We start from the raw sequence: 25825 nt of genomic DNA on the forward strand, positions 1-25825 counted from the left end.
TTTGGGCCAGAGATGGTAGTTGCTTTCTGTAATAAATGTATCGTGGATGTCCCGACTTCTTCTTAATTGCCTAATAAGAATCGATAACTTCCTGATATGAATTGGACCAATTTAATTTTTCCCCTCATTTTATCATGGTTTTATGCATGTGCATTTATTTCTCCCTTAAAGTCAAACGTTTTACAAGAAGCTTCCACTTTCCATTTGTAAGTAACTTCTTGCTTTAGTTACTCTATTTTAATGAATTTTGGAAGTTTTGAACAGCTTTATAGAGCAAAAAGAATTCACATTAGGAAGATGAAAAATTGTGATTTCTGCTCCCCCTGCCAACGGTAGAGGAGGTCACGGAAGAAGCTTTTACGGTATTTTAATGGGAGACCTTTGTTTTTCCAATTCATGGTGGGACTCTAAAATTTCTCACCTATAGTTTATTTACCATATTACTTTGTAAGATAACTTGCAGCTAAATGCAGCTATTATTGATTTGAGCCTTAGTTCTGTTTTCTTTAATTTGCCCATGTGTATGATGAATGAAAGTGATTCCTTGTGTAACAGTGTCTTTCTTAGAACAAGTCATAGGAGCAATTTGAAGGAAACTAGCAGTTTTCTAATAGTGTACGGATTCCATTCCCTGAGAGGCTACAGGAAGATTTCAATTAGATTTGAAATTAGACACCTGAAATCCACATATTTCTCTCAGCTCCTTAGGCAAAAATAACAAGTTAATAACTGAATTCACAGTTGTTGTCTCTGTAGCAGTAGGGGATTTGGTGTTCCATTACACAGAGTGTGCTCTTTGAAATAAGTCATAATTTCAGTTTGTAACCTAAAGCCTCGGAGACACAGAGCTTTGAACCCCAAAATGAACCTGACTTGAGAGAAGAGAATTCCCAGTGTGCACAGGAGCCAACAGCTGAAGTACGTAAATAGCATTGCAACTTTACTCTGTTTCAAAAGCTGTCGTTTCAAAGATCACAGTGATGTCTTCTGAGTTTCAGTGTGCGGCTCGTTTCACTGTGAATTACACATGCGCCTCTTGTCTTGGAAGACTCTAAATTCACTCCTGTGTGTCTTCATAAGCTTACTTAATTAAAATGCAAAAAAGTCAAGCAGGGGCGAGTTCAGTGCTGTGCGTGCAGTAGGCATGCAGCAACTGCTGAATGACCAGACAGACAAAAGCCCTCACTAGCTGCTGGAGGGATCTCCTGGGATCATAGCGCGGTTAGGGCCATCCTCTCTTTCCTCTCTGTCGGTTCGTTCTCCTCAGCGTGTGCACTGGCTCAGGTGTCTCCCATCCTTAACAAAATGAAACAAAACAAAAGAAAAAGCAGGCTTCCCTTGACCTTGGACCACCTTTGGCTGCTGTCTGTTGTCTTTCCTCTCTTCATCCAGACTCCAGGAACCATTAGAGTCCACTCTGCTAGTTGACTCTGCTTCCTTTTCCCTCATTCCTCATTCGACATGCAAATGTCATTGGCTCCAGTCACCCTCCTGGACCTATTCAGAATAAAGGTAACAGTTACTTTGTAATTGTCTAATCTCAAAGGACACTTTCAGTCTTTGTTTTAATGGCTGTCTCTCCTGTGTTTCCACCGTCAGTCTTCCCTGACACTCGCAGTCCGCGGGTTCTCCCTTCACTGATGTCGGTTCTGTGTGCATTTCTCTGGTTGTTCATTCCCTGCCTCCACCCACCCCTTCTGAGTTGGGGTTCGTCGGTGTTCCTTCCAGACCTCTGGCTCTTCCCGCTCACGATCCATTTTCATCTGCAGGTTTTACGTGTATGCCTCCGTGTCTGTATTTCCAGCCTCAGGCCTTTTTCTGAGCTCCAGGTTGTGTTTTAGTTGCCTGTTGATCTCTCTGTCTGGGTTCCTTTAGGGTACCTTCACATCAGCTTGTGGAAAACTGAGCTTATCTTTACCCGCTTCCCTTCCTGCATTCTTGCTCTTCTTTTCTTTCTGTGTCCAGACCAGTTATCGAGTGCTGCCGTGTTCCTCTCTGAGATTGTCAGATCTCTGCTGTCTGCGCCATGCTTGAGCAGGAGCTTCAGCAGGCCGCTGCCTAGTCTGCTGACTCCAAATCGACCCTCTGTTTAACCTCCACAGTGACCTCTCTAGGTGCACTGGCCGCAGGGCAGGGCATCTTTCAGTTTGGGACACGCCTGTGTCTCCAGCCCCTGTCTCATTGTGGGCGCTCAGTGAACATTAGAATGAGGGAAGGAATTTATCTGCAATGCATAGAAGACCAAGGATCTAATGTGCTTTCAAAAAATCCTTCAGGGACCTTCCATCATCTCTAGGATAAACTGCACGTAAGACCTGTCATGACCCAGCACCGTCTTCCTCTCTTGCCACCCTCTGCTTTACACTTTATGCTCTGACAACACTGAACTACTTGCGGATTCACGTGTGAAATTCTGTATCTTATTTCCGTGGGCTGCTTCTGAGAACTCCCCTTGTCTGCAAAGCTCTCCTTCCCTGAACCTTGTTAGTTAATATTACCCTTTAAGATTCTGCTTAGATATCACCTCTTCCAGGAAGCCTTCTCTGGTTCCTTCCCAATGCCTTCCACCTTGGCCTGGGTTAGGCGTCCCTTCTCTGTTCCCGTCACCCCCTAACTATCCCATTTGTACTTACTACATTTCACTCTAGTGATTGTTTATGTGTCTATCTCATTTCTCTCATTTCACACAAGTCTTCATCTTTGTATCCTCAACACCTAGCACATGACTAGAATTTAATAAGAACATAGTGTTTGTGGAAAGAATGGAAAATATCTGAAGGACATTTCTCCGACATTTTGACTCAGGGATATACTGGCAACATTGCAGGATAGGGTGACAGTGACACCAAATGATTTAAAATGTCTTGAATATCGTATTTTGGCATTGCAAATAAAATTATTACTCTTCTTGGTTTCCTGCTTTTATATTTCAGCGTTTAACCAATTGGCTAGAGAATTAATCTAATAGCTGCTGTTAATAACTCAGTTTCTAAGTGAAGAAATTGACATTTTTAAGTATACTTTTATACCTTTGAGTGTATTACAAATGAATAATTCTTGTGTTGGCATCACATTTATTGACTAGCTAAAAACTTTATTCTTTGCTCTTGTTTTGTTTAATACCAAATGACTGATGAAGGAAATCGTGCTCCGTAACAGAGAAGAATTTAAGTGTCTGAAAAAAAACTTAAAGGAAAATAAGATTTTTCCACTTAAGGGTAAATTCTGTATCCTTAGCACCATGATGTCGGCTGTTATGGCCGCCAGGTATGCTAGGAGCTCAAGGGAGAGGAGTGAGGATGATGGGTTGGGCCATATCCAGGAGGACTGACTTGGCCCTGGGAGCGAGCCCCTATCAGAGATCTGGAAGTCCGGCAGACAGGCCTTACTCTCGCTGGGTTGCTGACACAGGTGGTCTTGGGTGCGGATGAGTGGGAGGCGAGTGGGAGGCGAGTAGGATTTCCTGGCAGGTGGCCATGCGCGACTGAGAGCGAGTCCAGCTTCAGACTTGCCCCTCCACGCCCCTGGAACCCTTTTTGTGTTCCTTTGTTGGAGAGCGTGGTACATGGTATTGAAATCATTCACTTACCTCTATCTTCACCCTGAAGTTAGGAAACCTCGTGGACACAGATGTTGCTTTTTTCATCCTGTGTCCCAGTATCTATTATGTATTAACCACTCATAAGCGTTTATGGCGTGAACGCATGAAGGTGGGGTGGGAATGGAGGGTTGTTTGTGTCGTGTAGAGCGAGTGTGAGGAGGAGCGTGGTGTCACGGGGACTTGAGCTCAGCAAGGGGATTTCTCTGTTTGAAACTGTGCTCCGGCCTCCGAGGGAGGTCGGTGAAGACACTGTGGCTGCCTCGAGCGAGAGTGGCCAGTGAGATCTTGGCAGCTTTTAGAGGCCTCGGGTTGGGGGTGCAGTGGGAACACGTGGGGACGGGCAGCCTGAAATTGGTGGACACGTGGATGCCAGGCCTCTCAGGGGGCATAACAGGGCAGCGTGAATGCCATCACACTGAATGCACGAGGGGGTGGGGCTCCCCTCGGCATCTGCCAGGATCCATAGCAATGGCTCAGGATGGGGTTGCTGCCAAGGCTGCCCGCCTCGCTGCTTACCGCTGAGCGGAGCTGGAGAGGCAAGGATGCTTGTATTCAGAAATGAACCTCCTGTGTCATTGTGTACGTGTTTCTTCATTTGAGACAGTCTACGCACCATTGCCCTACTGTCACTTTGCTTGTGGCGATGGTAAATTTAATCTCAGAAAGTGACCAAAGTGGACAGATTAGCCACTCTGCAGACCGACTCACCGTGTACAGCTGCTCTTTGCAAGACAGTCATGGATCACGTGGAGCCTCGAGTACGTTTGTTATGATAGGTGATGGGAATTGTTTAGCTTATTCACAAAAGGTCTTTTCTCCCAAAGAGCTGTGACTCAGCTTAATGAAAACTTCAAGGTGGATCTTTACTGCTGTCTTTGTTGAGAGGGTGAAGCTTTCCATGAAGCACATTGCCCTGGATTCAAATCTTGCTTCTCCCCCTTACGGACTGTAGCCTGGGGCAAGTACTTAAGCCTTCAGAGCTTCCTAAAATGGGGGTAACAATGCCTCCAGGTAGTGTTGTTTCAAGATTACTGCTAATCCCCATGTGGTTCTGAGTACTGGGGCTGGCACCTGGTGGGAACTCACTTGGGGCATCTCCAATTGTTGTCTTTGCCAGGGAAGCATACGCTTTCTAATAGAGGAGATGAACAAGTCTCTGAAAGTTGTTCCCTTGCTGGCTTTACTAGGAAAGGATGATAGATGGCTGGGTGTGTGCCGTTAGCCCTGCGCATCGAACCGCAAGGTGCAGCTTGCCCAACAGATAGGAGATACCTGCTTTTCATGGCTTGTTTTTTTCACCTTCAATAACAGCACATAGTTTCTGAGCTATAAGCTCCATTTTCAAGAACATTGCAAAAGCCACTCAATGGGATCATTTTTCATGCCAGAATATTAAAAGCTGATTATTAATTCAGGGCATTTTTTTCATTTTTGTCTAAACCATAGTTTTCAGTTATTTCAGCATCACCATCCGTATGACAGAGCTACAGAGCGGGGCTGAGGGGTTTCCTCCTCTCACACCTTTGCTTTTGGGGAGACCTCGTAGGGTGATACAGTGCAAGTAAGGCATTCTCCTCTGGTTTATTGGAAAATAGGGTTTTTAATCTACCTTCCTTGAGGAAGACTTTAAAACTCACAGATTGTGAATAAATAAATACAAAATCATTACATTTCTTTACAGCTACTCAGACTTATGATAAACTCTGTAATATTTTTAAAATTCTTGGTGGGGAAAAAGGAATCCTGGACTTTTTAATTTAAGCTGAGACTATGTGTTTAATTCCTACTGTTTGTGGCCCAGGAATTATATGTGTTATTTCAAGAAGTAAGGATATTAAGTATAGGGTATTTTTATCTTTGAAACTTATGTTTTATTGATACAAGTCTTTTTTTTTTTGGTGAGGAAGATTGTCCCTGAGCTAACATCTGTGCCACTCTTCTTCTGTTTTGTAAATGGGATGCCGCCACACTGTGCTTGATGAGTGGTGTGTAGGTCCATGCCTGGGATCCAAACCTGTGAACCCCAGGCTGCTGAAGCAGAGTGCGCTGACTCAACCACTGTGCCACCGGGCTGGCCCTTGATACAAGTCTTTTTTTGTAGATGGTGAAAATGTATTTAAGGCTGATCAAAATATTAAGGTATACTTTCTCGCATTTTAATATAGCTCTAAGTTTTTTCATATGCCTCCAGCCCTAACACTACAAGTGGTAAAAATGTCATGAATATGTGCAAAAGAGACTTCCTGATTCTTGCCGTGGGCGGAATTAGCTAATGATGTTCTTTCAGATGCAAGATGGTGCAAATGGGCATATTAACAGGCTTAAATTAGGTCAAATTGAATAATTGAATTTATTCCTTTACTTAAAAACAGCTTAATCAGCTGAGAGTTCTGAAGTCTAAGAAAAGTTAATTAAATATTAACAGAGAATTTATGTTTTCAACCTTATCTTCATTTACAAAGATTGTATATGATTTTCCTCCTTTGTTATCTTTAATAGATGCTCGGGGACGAAGTCCAGCCCTTCTCACTTGATGAAGAATTCGATTATGATGCTGTGACGCTCACCCCCAAGTTCACCCCTGCAGAGATGGATGCCATCAAGGAGCTGTCCGCGCGGAAGGGAGAGAACTCCAGCACAGACGCAGAGGGACCCCGGGACTGACTCACCAAGACAGCTTCGTGCTTATTTTTATTTTGTCCTTATTCGAGCAACGTTAAAATAAAAGATAAACCTCCTGTAGCCCCCTTTGTGGAAGTTTATGTTTGTGTTGATTTATCAGTTATTTGGAAGTAGGAGATGCGACTAAGAACACCAGAAATCTCTGCCCTCACAGAATTCTCTCTGTCCCATTGTGCTGCGTCCCCTGGCTGGTAGGTAGGGGCAGATGAGGTGGGAAGTGGGGGCAGAAAGCCTCACCTGCAGGAGGGTCCGTTTTGCTGAGGGTACTGCAACCAGGTAATGAGGGGGTGTTGTAACAGAGATTCCAAACGGCATCCTGCCTCCTTGAGGGTGCAGGACAATCGCCCGTGCAAAACACGCTGTAGCACATAGAGAGGCGATGTTGTGGGTGGGGCGCTGGTCCCAGCTACCCAGAGACAGCGGGTGAACGTGAGTGCTGAGAGCTGGGCTTCCGGGATGGATTGGGGAAGGCTTCGCTGAAAAAGAAGGCATCTGAGAGTTGATTGTGTGTTACATATTAAATTCTTGTACTTTGTTGTTGCCATTAAGCCACGTGTGATGATAGTTACCAGGCGCAAGGAAAGCTCTCTATCTCCAGAAGCTTAAATGTACTTTAAGAAGGCAAGACATAGAGAAGACAACTCGAGAGTGTAAGAACACATTGTGAAGTGTTAATTGTGTAGAATACCCATAATGCGTTAAGGGAAGGAGAAGACAGGGTCAGGCACAGAAGGGGGAATGGTGTCTATGAAGTCATTTTATTATTGAAGGAACCAGCAACAAATCCAATCACTTAGTCTGAATTAGTTTTCATACAGGCCTGTGTGTACGTGAGTGTGTGTGTGTGTGTGTGCGCGTATGTGTAAAAACTTCCATTTATATTCCTTACAAAAGAATGCTCTTGATTTAAAGATGTGATAGAGTAAAGTGATTGTCACATCTGTTTTTCTTTATCTAGTCAACAGACTTTCATAAAACCCCTCGGCCCACATTTATGCGCCAAGCCTTATTCCTGGCGATGGGGAGGATACAAGTGAATTAGACACGGCCTGATTTATCGGGGAAGACAGATGTATATACGAATATTTACGGTAGAGCCGCACCATGCCATGTAACAGCCACTAGCTGCGCGTGGCTCTTGAGCACTTGAAATGTTGCTAATGTGACTGAGGAACTGATTTTTAAATGTTACTTAATTTTATTTTAATTTAAAGCAAAAACTTGACATTTGATGCAGTTATAAAACTTTCAAGTACATTTGGAACAACTTGGGTATATGAATCTACTTTTTCAACTGTAAAGTTTATGGCATCAATACAGATCAATTATTTTTTATGACAACTTAGTGTCTAAATTTAAAATATGCTTTAAATGTAAATACACTTTGGATTTTGAAGAATATGAAAAAAATGTAGAATGCCTTGTTATAGTTTTTGTATTGATTACATGTTGAAATGATAATATTTTGGATATATCTGGTTAAATAAAACATTAAAATTCACTTAATTTCTTTTTACCTTTTGAATGAGGCTACTAGAACATTTAAAATTACACACGTGGCTTTCATATTTCTCTTTGACAGCACTGCAGTAGAGGGCAATCTGTTGTAAGAGGTGTGTCCTAAGAGCTACTGTGGCAAAGCAAGTTGGAGTTAATCATGGCATGGAGAGCGGGGGAGTCTTCCTGGAGGAGGTGACATTTGAGCTTGGTCAGGAAGAGTCGGTGGGAGGTTTTGATGGGAGGCTGTTAGAGTAGTCTGTGGAGATGAGAAGAGCCTGAGTGAAGGCAGTAGGTGGGAGCGGAGGGCAGGGATTTGATTCGGGATTTGCGGGTGGAACTCGCAAGAACCATGGATTGATGCCATGTGGGAACAAGCAGTTGTGAGGGGAAGGCGAGATGTGAGCTGCAGTCTGTCGAGGAGACAACCACATCGTGATGTAATCGTTCACAGGACCAGACACTCTCTCGCCTCTCTTTTGACTCAATATGTATACGGCATTTTGGTATTTTAAATAAAAGACTTCACCATTTTTGAGATATCTCCTTTTTATGGACTAAAATCATTTTATAATAGAAGAAACAAAACAATCTTTTTTTGTGTTTAAAAATAATTACGTTGTCATGGAGTATTTCATTAACAGGGCAGGGTAGACGGCAGGTGAGTGTTACTGGAGAGCATTCTATCTGTAGAGTTGGTGCACTCTGTTTTGGCTTCTGTCCTTTGGCAATTTTTGATTCCTGCCTTATTCGAGGCAGTTGTGCCTTACAGCAAAATTGACTCTGGGAAATGGGTCCCTTAAAGCCGTTGAATGAAATGGTTTCATCTCACTTGTACTGTTAGCCTTGCCCTACCTGGCAAATACCCCCCCAGGACCAGCTTTCTGGATCCCTTGAATTGCTGGACATACTTTGTTTACGTTGGCTAGCAAACCCTAATCAAGTGCCTTTAGAAGAAGCCTGCGCTTCTATGGGTGGAGAATGCTTACCCGGATGAGGAAGTGGCGTCAGAGGTGAGATTCATGAAGAGCAGAAGAAAAGGAGAAACACCTGCACGTATACCCCAAAATGAAAATGTTAAAAGTATCTTGAAATACGGTGGCCGTTGCAACACAAACCAGCTTGAGTGGAGAAAACTTCCCTCCGAGTCTGCAACACGGTCCCAGCTGGTCCAGCCTGACACGCGCTGAGCAATCGTCTTCCTTCAGGATCCCTCTTACGTGGGGTGGCCCAGAAGGAGAAAAAGGAGTCAGGCCGCAGAGTGAATTTCCTCCATTCCTTCATCAAGAATTCTCTTTTCTTCTCCCGTGAATGAGATAGAACTGTATCCTCATTAAAAAAAAAAAAAAAATTTTCCTTATGTGCTAGGTGACTGAACAGTTGAATTAAAATATGAAAGACGAAAAAATTTTGTTTAAAGAATAAATTCTCATTTCATTTGCTTGTTTCTTGGAAGGTGTTGGTAAGTGAATACAATAGCATGGGAAATGATACAAAACAGACAATCTGGCCGAGAATTTTCTAGAAATATATTTCTCCATATGTAGGAAGAGAAATCCAAACTCTTCACACGGCCGACCCAGCCCTTACGTAATATGACCCCTACTCACCTCTCCCATCTTGTACCTTCTTCCTCATTTTTTATTATGTTCTGACCAGTTCACACTTTTTTTCATTTTTCAAACACTCCACCTCTTTCCGCCTCTGGGCCTTTACTCTTGTTCTTTCTGCCTGGTCTTCCCTGGCCTTCATGTGGCTGGCTCCCTCTCATGATTCGCTCAGGTGAAGTGTATCTTCCCGTCTCTGTCTGACCCCTTACGTACAGTAATCCCTTCTCAGAGCCTCCATCCATTGCTGTGCATCCCATTGCCCTACCTTGTCTGGTTTATATCTGACTCTCCCATTGGAACGTGGGCTGCAAGAGGGAGTGGACCTCACCTGTCCTTTCCTGGCTGCATCTCCAACACCTGCAATGGGCGTAGCAGAAAGTAGGTGTTCAATAAATACTGACTGAATCTAACCTAAAAGTATAAGCTGATTAGTTTGAAGAACCTGAAGCTCGGTTTGGTCAGACATAAGTCGAGCACCTTTTATGTTCAAGGCATGTGTAAGTTCTCACTTCCTAGACGCAGGATAATCCAATGGCCGTTGCAAACTGGGGAAGCCTGGCCTGATTGGACAGAGCTGTTCCGTGTTCACGTTCCTCCTCCGCACCATAGCCCCCTGGAGAATTGAGAGACTCTTGCTTCACGTGGGAACTTTACCCACTTCTCAACACTCTTTGGAAACCCTGTTATGACTCGTTACGTTAAAAATCCTATTCAGGAGCAATGCGCGGGATACCATACTGATATTTCCAACATTCTGCACTAAAAAGTGTGGACTTGTGATTAAAGGAAAACTGGCAAGGGAAAAGAAAAGAAGACCTGAAGAGTGAGGTAGGAAGCAGAACAATTCCACTTTGGTAGCTGTCTGTCAGCCAGCCCCAGGGGTCTAGTGGTTAAGATTCGGCGCTGTCACGCCATGGCCTGGGTTTGTTTCCTGGTCAGGGAACCACACCAGCTGCCTGTCAGCAGCTGCCTGCTGCTTTCATGCTGAAAGCTATGAAGTCCATGGGCTAACAACAAAGCTGCCTGTAAAGCAGAATCTTTTGTTATTAATTCAAAAATGTTAATGATCATGAGTCATCAGACCTTAGAGGTGGTCTTAAAGCCTGATTCCCCTGTTTTCTTTAGATATTTATTTATGCTGAGTGCGGTGTAAGCTGCAAGAGGGTTTAAGCAGAGGAGGGACATAGTCTGACTCACATTTGCAGGGAGCTGGGCTGTACTGTGCTGGGGAGAGGGGCCTGGAGGGGGAGCAGGGCTGGATCTGGGAGGGCCTTTCCACTGTTTTCTCTGGAAGTTTACACAATCTCATTATCCCCAGTATTCTGAAGATTTATGATGATATGCGTTGGCGCAGGTCTATTTGCATCCTTTGTACTGGGCACTCAGTAGCCTTTTAGTCTGGAAACCTACGTCCTTAGTTCTGGGATATTGTCGAATTATTTTTTGATGATTATCTTCCTTCCATTTCCTCTTTTCTTTCTTCATAGAATGTCCACTTTTCAGATGTTGAACCTCTTAGCTTGCCACTCTAATGTTTCTGTCCTCTCTGCTTTGCTATTTTCTCTCTTTTTGCTGTATTTTCTGAGATTTTTCTCAACTTTCTCTTCCCCATTTTTTATTGCAATGTATTATTTTCTTTTTGAATTTTATATATTTTTAGATTCACCAAAGAGTAAAGCCATTTCCATGAAAAACAACAACAAAAAGACAAACACCTAGAAGACACATCCTGCTCTGCCAGAGTTGCATAGGGTCAAGATTATTAGGACTGTGAGGATGGAGATAGTGTCTTATCTTTGATGCTGATGAGCACAGTTCCTCTTGATGGTAAGCCCTTGTGTTTACTCTGTTGAATGCGTGAGCAACAGGAAATGGAGCGAGACATCAAGAGCGTCTTGAGTCTTCCTATCGTGTTGTAGAAAGCCTCAGGTGTGGCCGGGTGGTGGCTAGGGAAGTGGTTCCTGACACTGGGAGAGGGGAGAGATGCATCAGGGTGTGGGTCTCTGGCTGGGTTGCCTTTGGTGTGTACATGAAAGCATTAGGCACCTCATCCTCTAAAGCAGCTTCTTTTTCTCTTCCTCATGTTCCTCTGTCTGTTTTTGGCACCACATTGGTTGCCAGCGTCTGTTACTTTGGCCTCTGCACTACCTTTTGGCTCCAATCTCTCGTCTGTATCCCTCTTGCCATCATTTAGGCCTTCATTTTTACTTATCTCCTTCTGGATGCCTTCTTACCTCCCAGTTCGTCTCTAAACGCCTCTATTCTCTCAATTCTAGCTTGCTTTACACATTGCTTCAAATTAATCTTCATGTTGCTGTCTTGTTTCAAAGCTACCACTAGCTGCTCATTGTCTACTGAATTATTAAAAACTTCTCAATTTGGCATTCTCCCGTACCTATTCCCATGCACCCCCAGATACAGATGAAACTGACTCTGAGGCTCCCGGGCGTTGCCTTCCACCTTCACGCTTTTCTTTTATTGTTCTTTCTTTCTGGATGGTCACCCTTTATTTCTGCCCACTGAATTTCTACTCATCCTTTAAGATGTGCCCCAGGGGTTACCTCCTTCATGAAGCCTTTCTGATTCTCCCAACCAGGTATAATTTCATCTTCCCCAGAACCTTGATATCATTTTGAACACTGTTGGTCCTTATCCTGTTCTGCCGTGTATTATTTGTGTCCTTGTTTTGCCCCCAACTCCAAGGGCAAGCACCAAATCTCACTCATTCTTGCAGCTTTAGTACACACTGGCACTGGCACGTCATGGTTCTCATCACTGGCTTCATTTACTTACAAAATCCAGACTGAGTGCCACAAAAATGGACCACATTATGATTTATTCATTCAACTAATATTTACCTAGTGTCTGGTTTCTCTGTTACATTTTGTTATAGAAACAAATAATTAATGTCCTGATTTATTAACCCATTGAATTTATGGTGAAGAAACTAATGCAGATTGTCTGCACAAACTACGCCACAATGTTGATGTATTGAGATAACAATCAGAAAAAGTAATTCTATGCAGTACAAAAGTTGGAAGGAAAACAGACCCAATAATATAATTCTAATGTAAGTAAATTTTGCATGAAGGAATAAAGGAAGACATTTTAGTATCAAAATAATGGAAAGTCAGTAATAAAGGTTATGGCACATGATACATAATTGTAGTACTTTTCATGTCTATAAAATTGCGCAGTCTTTCTGAAGAGTTTTTTTGTTGGTGGTGGTTCCACTTCAGATGGTAGTAGATTATCTCCATTGCGTGCACTTAGAATATTGACATCCCTGTTAAGATTAAAAAAGGAAATCCAATAACTCTCCAAATTGTGTTAATATTGGCTATATTCTCAGAAGAAATTAGCATCAATTTTCGTTTAGATTGAAAAGTATTTTCAAAGGATGGCTTATGCGCAAGTGGCGGTAATGGCGCTTGAAGTAATTAGGGTGTTTAACAACCAGGCAGAAAAACCCACTAATTATTCTCATCTTTTTTTTTTTAATCCTCACAAAGATGGGAAAACCTGGAAAGTATTTGAATCATACACAGATTGGGACTTTTTTTTTTTAAACCACGGGATCAGATGTTTTTGCAAAAATGATTTCCTAAATCCTTCAGGTTTAAGAAGGTTAATGTCTTGGATTCGCAGAGGCCTTAGCTTTGGAAAATAAAGGTCAACTGGTTCCTGACAAGACTTTAGTTCCTGAAGAATACTTGATGCCTTTCTTTAAATGTTTTGGTTATAGTGTCATCCTGTAACTGATGCATTGACTCTAATGATCTCTGATGACTCTCTCTCTCCATACATATGATATCTAATTCATGTGTCTATGCATTTAGATAATTTTGCATTGAATCCGGCTTATTTTCAAATGTGACTAAGTTCCACAGATTCGTTAGTCTGTGCTGCTGAAGTTGAGTTCACTAACGTTTCTCAGGGACAAAACACACGGCCTTTGTCTTTATTCAGCTTGATTCCTTTTTATCACTCTGGCCTGGGGGCTTTGTCTGTAGCATCTGTCCCCGCTCCTCTGATCCACCCAGGCTGGGTGTGACAGAGAGAGACGTGCCAGTTGTTGTTTGCTGTTCAAACAGCTGCACACCTGGCTGCTCACGTGCAGGTGCACAGAACTCGGAAGAAGGGATTTCAATTCAAGACAAACGAGAAGAAGAATACACGCAAGCTGCAGATGAGGGCTTGGGTGTCGGACTTGAGATGCTTCTGTGTTCAAAAACAATAAGAACGTGTGAGTCCCTTCCACGTCAGGGACTGTAAAAGCTTGGTCATAGTATTTCTGGAAAATTTCTTCACTTACATAATAGTGTCTGTATTTGTCAGCCTGACGAGTCTATTCTATCTTATTTAGTGATTGTCCTCAATTTGCAAGGATCACAAAGAGGTTTACACAGATGGTACCCAAAGTGACCACTTCTCACTGTACTGAAATTAAGCTCTATTATGCTATATATCAAATAAATAACCACTCCAATCCTATCACAGTAGTTTAGAACGAGAAAATACATTTTGCAAAAAGTGTGCTCACATGGTCATTTTCCCCGAAACTGATAGTTGTTATATTTTAAACAATAATTGATCAAAAAAGAAAGTATTAAGAAAATACCAAGTATCAATTCAGTGTCAGCCACATATTCAGCACCATCTTATTGAGATGTAAGAGAAGGAAAAAAATGAATAAATATTCGATAACATGGCAGAGAGGCAAATTTTGACACAGGGAAGAGAAGTCAATGCAAAATCCTAGGGACCCCAGTGGTGAAATAGAAATATACTGGCTAGACCTATGACTTCAAATAAAGTATCGACTTTCTACAGCTAAGAGGAGAAGCAAATAGACTTTCTAGAAGCTGAGCTCAAGGCTCTTTTAGGGAGATGGCTCATGCCAATTATGTAGCACCAATGGCAAATGCCTGTGTATGCATCTATTTCCCTGGCCTGTCCCACTGTCGTGTTAGACACTTTGCTGCACCACAGATGGCACATGTTCATCTTGCGGTGGGGAGGGGTTGACATCAAAGGCGAAGAAACCCTTGAAATCCATTCCTCTCAGCCCACAAGAGCAGCTTGTCTCCACCACAGCGATGAAAGCCGGAGATGACAGGGGCATTCCCACCGCTGTGCTCTCTGTTGTGGGCAGCTGACAGTTAACACAGGTGGGCGTAAGGTGCTGCCCACCTTTTGAAGGCTGGCTGTTGAAGGAGATGTCACCTCTCTGGGATCCGGTGCCCTGCTTTGGCCCATGGAGCTGCTTCTGAGAAGTAACCAGGTGGTGAATACCTGCCCAGCTTTTCAGAAAATCAGAGGTGGCTGTCAAAAGACCCTCAATTGTTCAAAGGCTGCCAGGCAGGGTGGGGAGTTTTGCGACGTGCGCCGGTTTGAGGGGCCACCTTGATTCTTGCTTTTTCAGGGGTCTCATTAGACTGCTGGCTCGTCTCCCTCCTCGCATAAGCTAGAGGGGAGGGAGGCTGGGTCTGCTCATCTTGGGGTGCGCACAGCTACAGTGCCTGAGAAGAGAAGCAAGTGTTAAATGAGGCTGCCATTCACCAAGCAAACATCATTTCCTTTAAATTACACTGTGCTATTTTCTCTTGACCCACAACCAAATGGGACTCATTGTAACACAGTGTCACGTACAAGATAGCGGGCTCGTTAATAAAACCCTAGGAGGGAGACAGGGGTAAACAATGAAAACTCCCACACATTAGTGCCATAATGTACTACAATATTTCTCCTTCTTTTCATCAAAATCCTCCATGTAATTAAATCCCAAGTAAGTCAGCAAACAAATCCCTCAGCTTCTTTTATTGCACTTTTTTTTTTTTTTAAAGTGAATTACTTATTTTTCATACTAAGTAGTAACTAAGCACAAACTCCTGGAAGGTGCTGGAAGTTTTCCTCAGACAATGAGTACGTATTGGGTGCTTATGGTGCACACGGCACCAGCACACGGAGTTATAGCAGAACAGGCCAAATCACGTATTACTGATAAATGCTGCAATGAACACGAGTGGGGAAAGTGAAAGAGAGCAGTTAGGTGCTATAGGAAACACTTACCAATGAGGTGACAGGTAAGCTGACGCTGGAATGGCAAGATGGAGCCAGGCTTGCAATGACCTGGAGAAAGAATGTTCCTGGGTGAGCCAATAGCTAGGTTTAAGACCCTAAGGTGGGAACAAGCTTGGTGACAGAGGAACATAAGGAAGTCCGTGTGGCTGGAATGTAATGAGGGAAGGCAAACGTTGGTGGGGATGAGGTCAGGCAGGCGGGGGGATCTGGAGACTGTGTGACACTGGAGGCCACCGTAGAGAGTTGGATTCCAGTCCCAGTGCCATGGGAAGCCATTGGGTTATTTTTTAAGCCTTTGATGTGCTTTATATTTTAAGAGATAACTGCTTGATGGGGTTGAGTTGGGGTCAAGAGAAGAAGCGGGGAGACTAGTTAAGTGGCTAGTGTTGCAGTAATCCAGGTGGGAGGTGATGGTGGCGTGGCTTGGGTGTCAGCAGTGGAGGCAGAGAGGCGTGAGGGATTCAGACCTGTTTTGGTGATAGAGCAGATGCGACTCAACGAGGGCTGAGACATGGGAGGACGAGGCAGGTGAGGAGTTGGGGCCGAATCCTCAGTCTCTGCTTCACAGGCTTCCCTTCCTACCTCCAAGGGTTAAAGCCAAGATAAAGAAAAAATGTGTTGAAGGGGGGGATTTGCCTGGAACTTCCAAACATAACATTGTATGATATTATAGGAGATTTCATTCTCTATTAAACGTCATTTCTGACTTAGATATGATATTTCTAAGGCCACATGCTTTCTTCCCTCTTTTCAAATGAAAACCTATGCATTATTTAATAATGAGTTTGCAATAGCCCAGCCTCATTCATCTCAGCATCTGAAAGAGGTTTTAAGCCAGTCATCTAAATATCGTTGGTGCCCACAGCACCTAGCGTAGACATAGAAATTGCCTAATAAATGTCTGGAATTGAATTGAGAAGGCATTTAGGGCAATACCACTCAGTGTGGCCTGCAGTCCTGTGTGGTTCTGCCAACTGTTTGTTACGAACTGTTGTTACAGGTCCACAGAAACGTACCTTTGGAAATGAAGAGTAAACATTTAGAAACTTTGATCGCACTTTGAAATTGCTGTGACATCCAAGAAGCATTTCCTTTTTCTAGTAATTTGCTTATATTATTTTATAAAATATCCATCAGAGATAGACTGAGAATTAAGCAAACAAACAAAACTAGTTTTTCACTCCCAATAGTTTGAGAAGCCCTGGTTGAGGACAGTAGGCGATGCTACTGCTTTTCCAAATGAGAAGAATGCACGTGGTGACATCACATGACAGGCCAAAGGCACTGGTGGGAAACAGAGCTGGTTCTTGCTCTTTGCTTCCTTGGCTTGTTCCAGTCACAGGTCGGTCGTGGGGCGTCCAAGGCTCTCCTGGCGGGTGTGACTCCTTGGGTATCTGAAAAGCGGAAACAAGAAGCAGGTGGAGGAGTTCCAGGAGTCTACCTAGTGGGGAACCATGAAACTCAGCTTGAATAGGCGACTGAAAACCTATGTGTGGAGACGACCACTTTTATCTGTGTCTCCTTCCACGGAATGTTCTGGAAGCCACTCCCAATGGGTGATTTGACACTGGCTGTGCCATTTCAGAAAGCCATGAAGTTTGGAGCGGGAAGGCACTTCCGGGATTTTTAGTGCCATTCCCTCATTGGGCCGGTGAATTAACCGGTACCCTGAAGATGCCTTTGGAGGGGACAGTTCCCAGAGGGTCCCGGAGCCGAGGATAAAGGGCACTTGCTGATCTTTCCCACCACAAACCGAGCCGACGTGGTGGACGGTTTTTCACAATGCTCATTTTTCAGTGTTGTCATTTGGATCAACTTTCTTCACAGACCCACACCTCTGTGAAACTGGAGCTTGTGCGCCCATTTGTAGCCTCTTGTTTTGACATAAACCAAAGTTCTGCTTAGTTGTAAACTTGGGCTGGAAAAAGCCACTTGCGCGCTCTGGCAGCTTTCCTAAGTTGGCACGTTTGTCACTGGAAATATTTGCCAAGAGCCCTTCACTAGGTGCCTCTCAGGAGGAAACCAAGCAACACGCATAATTGGTCTACACCTCCTCTTCAGCCACCTCCAGCAGGATTTTATGAGCATCTGTTTTACTGAGGGTCTTCAGGGCTTAGCGGGGAGGAGAATGAGTTTCGGGGTCAGGAAGAGCAGGGTTTGAGTTCAGCACATATTAGTTGAGTGACTGTGTAACGATTGTACCCTCTATGGGCTTAATTTACTCGCCTTCAAATGGGGTAATATTACTTACTTCACGGTGTTGCGGGGGTCAAAAGGGATGATATGTGTAAGCACTGAGCACGGTGCCCGGCACAAAATGATTACTCAATAGTGGGTGGTTGTAGGAGCATGTCTATCTGATGAGGGGAGGGGGTAATGAATGCAGTGGAGCAAGAGACAGGGTAGGCTGCCCATTCAAGTCCAGTGTGAGGACCACCTGTTACTCCAACGTGACCACAGAGGCCGAATCTCCAGAGTTTGCTAGATACCGAATGGGGCCAGGGGACACCCGAGGCAGGAGCTGTTGGTCCGCCAACGCCTTTATCTGCTGGGTGGACCTCCTCCCACGCAGGGAACTAGAAGTGGTGACGTAACACATCCGGGAAATCTGAGGGTGACCTGAGCTCCGAGGTCTCCATCCCAGGGCCTCATCTGTGGGAAGAGGGAGGTAGGCGTGTCTGAGATATTTCCTCACAGCAGAGCACACTGAGCAAAGTGGAAACTTTTTTTAAAAATTTTATTTTATCCCATCTCACTGTATTTTTTTATTGGGGTATAATTGACATACATTATATTAGTTTCAGGTGTACAGCATAATGACTCAATATTTGTATGTATTGCTAAATGATCACCACAAGTCTAGACAACGTTCATCACCATACATAGTTGCAAAATTTGTTTTTCTTGTGATGAGAACTTTTTGGATCTACTCTCTTAGCAACTTTCAAATATGCGATGTGGTGTTATTAACTAGAGTCGCGATGTTGTGATTATGCAAAGCAGAAATGTTAAAGGCAAGCAAATGAGGGTGATGGAGACGCAGGTTAGAAATCAAGACAGAGGCCAAGCCATGTGCTAGCGGAGGAAGGCGGGTCTTCAGGGAGGATGGATGTCCGTAGCCAGGGTTTGAGTCTGGTGGGAGGCTCTTGGTTTCTTAGTCCTGCGCCATGAATACAACATTCCATCCAACGGAGCTGGGTGAGAGCATCAGGCTCACCAAGAGGGGGAGTTTGGGCCAATTTCTCAGCTTCTCCGTGTCTTATTTTTCTAAGGCATTAACTGGATTAATTCCTGCCTTGCAGGGTTGTTGTGAGGACCAGAGAAAATGCATATCAAGTATCTAGCACCGTGACTGGTAAAAATGGTAGCTGCTCTTTGTTTTTCTTCTCCCCAAAGCCCCCCAGTAGATAGTTGTATATTCTAGTTGTAGGTCCTTCTGGTTCTGCTATGTGGGACGCCGCCTCAGCATGGCCTGATGAGTGGTGCCGTGTCCGTGCCCAGGATTCAAACCAGTAAACCCTGGGCCGCCGCAGCGGAGCACACGAACTTAACCACTCGGCAACGGGCCAGCTGCTAGGTAGCCGCTCTTTTTATTTATGAATGCCTTTTCTGGTTCCTAGGAAATACTAAGTGCCTAGAGGTTGAGTAGTCGGGAAAGATGTAAGCATGACAGTCCTTTCACAGCGCCGGTAAAGAGAACGGTTTACTTAGACTGGCGTTTCCAAAGGTGACTCCCTTAGAATATTAAGGCCTTGAGACGCTCTATCATAAAAAGATCCCATGGTCAAATGTTGGAAGTATCTCCTTCTGGAATTTCAAATTGCATGTTAGAACATTAAAGTCTCTGAGAAGTCCTGTAGTAAAGAAAGATCCGTTCGCTTAACCTTGTGTGGAACATTTCCCAAACTTTACTGTCTCTTTTTCTTTTCTTTGTCCTTCCTGCCTCCCCTCCATCCCTTTTTTCTCTCTTTCTTTTTCCTTCCTCCCTTCTCCCCTTCTTCCCTTCCTCTCTCCTTCCCTCTCCTCCTTTCCCCTTCCTGTCCTGTTTCCCAGAACACCCCTAAGATTTTGCTGGGTTTGACCCAGGAACACTAAGGTCTGCTCTGAATGTCTGAATAATCTAACACGGGGACTCATCTAATGAAATCTCTACAGCTCTCCATCACATTTAAATGAAGAAAAATTGCCTCGAGAATAATGTCCCGTCTTCCTCTCCATCAGTACTTCTGAAAAATAGCTGTTTCTTCTGTGGATTAGCATGAACCTTACTGGATTTTCTAGAGCAATTTTCTCAAAATTGAATGTGCATGAAATCCCCTAGAGAACTTGTTAAAATGCAGATTCTGATCGACCAGATCTGGGGTGGAGCCTGATGTTATGCTAACAAGCTCCTTCTTGTCGGAAAAGCAGGCGCTCGGGCCTCCCCCTCGACGTGCTGAGTCAGCACGCACACTAACACGATCGCCCAGGATGTGTCTGCACGTGAAGGTGTGAGAAGCACCGGTCCAGATCAGAGTTTCTCAAATCTTAGCTCCAGTGACATTTTGGGCCCGATAATTCTTTGTTGTGGGGACTGTCCTGTGCATTGTAGGATGTCTAGCAGCATCTCTGGCTCCTCACTAGGTGCCAGTAGCCCACCTCCGCCAACTGTGACGAACAAAGGTGCCTCCAGAAATTGACAAGTGTGCCCAGCTGAGACCTGCTGGTCTGGATCCATCAGACTATCTCAAATTTCTGTTCCTGGGCCATTTGGAGATAGGTTAGTGAGACCTCCACGTGATGATCTCAAGGAGTCCGTCTGTGGTGCCCAAGCTGCTGCACGTCAGTCTCCTGGGAAGATCTGAGATTCACTAGGAGGGGAGGAAGCTTAGCAACCTGCATTTTTGAAATCAAGCTGATAGTTTAGGTTTATGTAACACGTGGTCTGTGGCAGGCGCTGTTCCAGGAGCTTCCCAGACAGTCACTCATTTAATCCTTATACAGCCTGTAAGGTAGGTACAGGCGTTCTCTCTACTTTACAAATGAGGACCTCAAGCCGCAGAGTAACTGCCTAACACGGAGCCAGTGTTGGAAAGTGGTGGGGGGAGGGGGTGTCTGTCTACGGGGTCGGCACTTGGGAACAGTGTCCTAGCGCTGGTGGCCTGGGGATGGCACAGTCCAGCACTCCAGCCCCTGGGTAGGTATCCCTTTCAGCACCGGAAAGATTGGGCCACTGCCGTTTTCAGAGTGGCTTTCTTATGCGGAGACTACTGCGTTCTTCATTTCATCGGGGCCTAGCAATACGGTTGGCAATTCGGGCTTTTTGACCTATTCCCCCCAGAAATCTGATAGATCCCGTTGACTTCTCCTGCCCCTCCATTACCTCCTGCTCCGCAAAGAGCTTGGCTTCAATCAGACAAAGGCTCATACCTTGAGTTTCCAAATAAAATGGAGGAAATGGAAACAATAGGCACTTCCTGGCGACACTTTATGAAAGAAGAAACAGTAATTTTAAAAGATCTAGGGTTTCAATGATTAACATGAGTGTTACTGACACATGAAGGCTATTACAGATACTTTTATTTTCACTTCACCTGGTACAGAAGGCTGGTATTAAAGCTACGATGAGCTACGGTGGTGAGACCTGAATTGTGGGCCACGTGAAAACAAGATGAAATTTTAAAAGGCCTTCACGTAAAGTCTTTCACTTAAGTCCCGACATCCATGGACAGAAGTTTCTAGAAATATTTCCTGGAGTTATTTCTAGAAATAAAGCTGTTAAAAAAAATAGAGCTAGCATAAATGAGCATTTATTATACTTCAGACCCTGTCGTAGTCTTTAAATATGTTAACTCATTTAGGCTCTCCAACAAGCATATGGGTAGGTACTATTATTACTAGCATATTACAAATGAGAAAATGGACGCACAGAGAGGTCATGTAACTTACCCAAAGTCATACAGCTGGTAAGTGGCAGGTACTCTGGCTGCAGAGTCTGGGCTCTGAACCACTCTGACTTTTGGTTGGGATTATATCAACTTACTGCAGTGATGCTGGTAGCCCTGTGCTGACCAGAGCTTAAATTGTCATTTCCTACATTCTTCATTAATTAAAAAAAAAGGGGGAGGGGGAAAGGATTGTTAATAAATGCTATTAGTTTGCTTGGCAAGATCTTTCAATACGTGGACTCCACGGCAGTGTAGGGCAGTATATGATGAACGGATCTGTAATGGTGAAGATATTGGGTAATCGGGGTGACGACCGCTCATGGCACCATAATGTCACCCTCCTGCATTATTTCCACCTCAGAGGGGGCTTCATGAAAGTGGAGTGACTCAGGAGTGAATTTAAGGGGCTGTGGAAATGCTAGCACAGAGATCTGGGCCCAGGGAAACCTTCAGAATCCCCGTTTGCAGCGGAAGCAACTGTTTCTACTGTCTAAATAAGGCTCTTGCTTGGCTGTCAGCAGAGGCACCAATCCTCTTTATGGAAGGCAATATTGCAGGTGAATGGTTTTTTTCTAGAGACTTGGAGATGAACAAACATGGCCAGCAGTGTTTCCTCCCCACTGTGCTCCCTTTCTAAGAGCTGCTAATGATCTCGTGCTCACCTGGACTGCTAAAACACACAGCTCCAAGCTTTACTGGGAGAAAGAACGAACGTGTTTCTGTGATTCTCTTTGCCGTTGTCTGAGTATCAGTAGGAATTCTGGCCAAGACTTCCAGGGACTCTAAATGTAGCTGCTGCAGGCTCATAGCACCTTCCCCGATAGCCTGGGAGCTCTATTTGGTAGAAAGTGTGATCTCCTTTGAAGAAGAATTTCAAAACTCTGCTCGTTGAGATATTTTGGAAAACCCAGTCTTTTAGAATCCTCATTTGAAACATAAAAACAGATATGAAAATCAATTAACTTCACACATGAAAACGTTCCTCATATGGTTAATCTTCCTTTACATAGTTTCTTGATTACGTCTGGAAGTAAATCGTCTTGATTACACCTTGGACGCAAAGGAACGTCTTTTAATTAATTTGAAACATGCTGTCGCACTGCTGATTTGTACACAGAATGATAAATTGGCTTGAAAGCAATAAGTCTCTGATAGGAATGAGCTGCAGTTGGGTTCTTATTTTATTTTTGGCTGCGTGGCGGGCTCAGCTCTGCTTTCTTAAAGGGACCAGCTGGAGAACCTGTTCCTTAGTTGGAAGTCGGGCGGTTTTACTGGCTTTTGGTTGCACAATAATTTGTGAGAGCGTTTTGCCAACTTCTCCTGTTTTCTTTCTTTTTTAAGACAACAACAACGAATTACCGAGGTCATAAACTGAGATACTGGCAACGACAAAGCAAAGAACTCTGATAGCTTTGAATGACGGCGCTGGATAGAAGGATGTAACAGTATCCAACAGCTCCTCTCTCCTGAGGGTATTATCTCATTTAACCGTCGCTCGTGTTCAGCTGAGGAAACTGCTGTGGTGCGCACAACCTGAGCGAGGTCACACTGTTCATTAACGGTCTAGCCTGGTTTTAAAGCCACATCTGTTTGATTCCGAATCTATACTTTCAATTGTTCAGGGCTTAGGATCTTAGGAATTTGAGGGTTTCTTGTGTGCTTAGTGGTAAACACTAAATTGCTAAAATTAGTCTCAGTTTTAGTGGTGTAAATGACAAAATATGCGTAGTAAGGTCTGTACGATGTCTATTCTAATAGGTCTACCCGTGCGTGTTAACGCCGGGGTCGAGGTACCAGGCAGCCTCTCTCTCGTTCCTCTTGCTCGTAGTTATCTTAGCATGACCCAATTTGAATTTGGGGTTGACAAAGATTTAACACAATAAAAAGTACTGTTGATCTGTGTTCTGAGGCCATTATTCATTGTTATGGCATTCTTTAAATGTAAGTGAAAGTATAGGAAGTGTTTATTTCTAGGATTTAAATTACATTGTGTAGTTAAAAAAAATAAACTGAATAGTCCCAATGAGCAAATCTCTGCATATGTTGCTGGTAGAAATATAATAGATAGTGTGGATGAGGTAGGGTGGTGGCTTTAGACCAATGTCATCAAAGGACCCATTTCTTTGTCTCCTGACTACTTGGAAATCACTGGAAAAGTCCTGAACTTGTGTGTTTTCCTTTTTCCCCTTCTTGACAGAAGAGCCGTAGTTTCAAAAGAAGTAGTCACTATATCTGAGAAAAGCTTTATCAGCGACACGAGGGCCTGGAGACACAGCTGTGTGGTTAAGTCAGATGTTTACTGTACTTTGGGACATATTGAAAGGATGTTTAAACATCTTCCAAAACCTGCAATGGATTAATACATGAGTTACATAATCGTTATTTTTCAGATGGAGAAACCAAGGCCCACATTACTTAATCAAGTGTGTTAAAGACTATCCAGAATACTCCAGAATTACCCCTTCCTGATATTTCATTCCAATTTGTTTTTTTTTTAAATCCAAGGCAACAAAATAGCATTCAGATGGATTTAATTCTTATATTAATTCCATGGCATAATATCACAGATGTAGTAAGTATTCAATACAAACAATTTTGAGCATAAAAAAACCACAAGGGAAAAACAAAAACATCCTGCCAACCCAAAAAATCTCTCCACAAAGAGAGGAGAGAAAGAAAACAGCTTCATTAAGGAACAGGCATTAAACCAGACTGTGATCGCATCACCGGCAATCCGCTGAGAGATTACAGACACAGAAAGAAAAGTCACCTTTTTATAGAGCCAAGCAGATATGAGCTGGTACGTACGTGCTCTCAAGAAAAGGACAACCAGTCCTCAGGTAAGAGGCCTTGACAGTGCTACGTGCCACACGTAGTTCATCCTAAATTCACCTGGTAACCGGGATGACCATCTGTGTTTGCTAGTTTCCTTTATCCAAAGGAAAAGTAAATTTCTCCTGTCTTTATGGCAGGAGGTAGGGTTGCTTCCCTCCTCCCAGCACACTGAGAGAGAGGAGCCCTGTCTTTCTGGATGATTACATTTCAAAGAGATGGCTCCCTGGTCCTTGAGGAAACATTCCTGGATTCTGAAGTTGGCAAGAGGCTTACCTAGTTTTTAAAAAGATTTACGTACATTTCAAAGAGGCAGAGAAGGAGCTTACAATTTTCTAAGGTAAATGCTCAAAGAAAAAGGGAGTGGGGGAAGGTCCCTTTCCATTTTCTTTGCCTCAGGGAGAATTCCATTTTTTCCGCTTATTTCTAGTTTTGTTTACCCTCACACCAAAGCACCAGCATCACCCAGGAACTTAGAGATGCAGATTCTTGGCTCCCAGCTCAGACCTGCTGAGCCCGAGTCTCTGGGGATGGGCTCAGCAGCCTGTGCTTTAGTAAACTCCCTGAGGCTCGAGAATCTTGGTAGAGGACTGCCATCAGGCCGTGGGAAAGGGCCTGGCCAAGGCAAAGGACTTTCCTTCACTTGGATTAATGGTTATCTGCAGTTTGCATTAGGATGGCAGTCACCTGCGCTGCTAGCGCATAGGCTCAACCGCTTGGCAAGAAATGACCATATCTGACGTGAAGATATTAGGTGCACTCTAGCCAAGAGAGCCAATCTTAATGACTTGAATAATAGAAGGAAACTAAAGCCAAAGCATTATATAAATTAAAAAAGCCCACCCACACTTATGTTCACTTGTTTCTAGAGCACATTCTCTAATTTAATATATGATGAGTTGCCTGATTTTCTGACAAATCACAAAGTACCCCAATTAAGTAAAGCCATAAAAAAAGGCAAGAGAAATGAGACAATTGTGCAACTTTCTCACGTGCCCCCCTTCTTAAGTCCACCTGGCTTTCTACTGGGACTGAATCTATTCTTTATCAGCGCTTCTCAGTTTTGGATGCAAGATGAAATCACCTGAAGATACATTTACAGCCAAAATAGTGGTAGAGGGTCCGAGGGCGGCGGGGCGAGGTGGGGATGGTGAATTCACGGGTGCGTGAGTTACGTGAGCAGCCTGGGCACAGCTCCAGAGCGCACCCTTCTCAGCGGGCCCGGAGTCTGCCGTGGATGGCCCTTGACAGGCGGGCTTCAGAGACCTCGTGGAAGCTCTAAGCATGGGGGACAAGGTGAGTTATTTGGAGCAGTTTGGAACTTTCCCATTTAAGGAGACTGCCCTGAGAAAACAGTTTTGATACATCAAATTTGATCTATTCCTGAAAGACAGCCCTAATCAATCGGTTCCTGTGGCCACTGAGATGAGCGGCGTTCAGGATGTGAACCAGTCTCCCTTTGGAAGTTCTTCTCGAGAGAAGCTGGTGGAATTTGATTTCTTAGGAGCTCTAATTGTTCCTGTGGCAAACCCTCCCGTGTCCTGAGGCCAGGTTTTGACTCTGCCCTTTGGCCCCCTCAGGAGGGTGCTCTG

The 25825-nt window shown here is 44.0% G+C and overlaps 1 protein-coding gene and 1 long non-coding RNA gene across 6 annotated transcripts in view; both read left to right on the forward strand.

The window, feature by feature from the left end:
- The window catches only part of IFTAP (intraflagellar transport associated protein), a 62072-nt gene extending 55729 nt beyond the window's left edge, over positions 1–6343 (forward strand). For all 5 annotated transcript variants that reach the window (XM_001487984.7, XM_005598040.4, XM_005598041.4 and 2 more), the window contains one exon: positions 6101–6343. In XM_001487984.7, coding sequence (XP_001488034.3) covers positions 6101–6265 — 165 coding nt within the window. In that variant the 3' untranslated portion in view covers positions 6266–6343. The remainder of the gene's footprint in view (positions 1–6100) is intronic.
- Positions 6344–10005: 3662 nt separating this feature from the next.
- Positions 10006–23422, forward strand: LOC138916564 (uncharacterized). Its single transcript, XR_011423835.1, has 3 exons — positions 10006–10218; positions 11051–11217; positions 22743–23422. It is a non-coding gene; the product is annotated as an uncharacterized lncRNA (long non-coding RNA).
- Positions 23423–25825: the final 2403 nt, after the last annotated feature.

This window comes from Equus caballus, chromosome 12 (assembly GCF_041296265.1).
Source record: "Equus caballus isolate H_3958 breed thoroughbred chromosome 12, TB-T2T, whole genome shotgun sequence".
Taxonomy (NCBI): domain Eukaryota; kingdom Metazoa; phylum Chordata; class Mammalia; order Perissodactyla; family Equidae; genus Equus; species Equus caballus.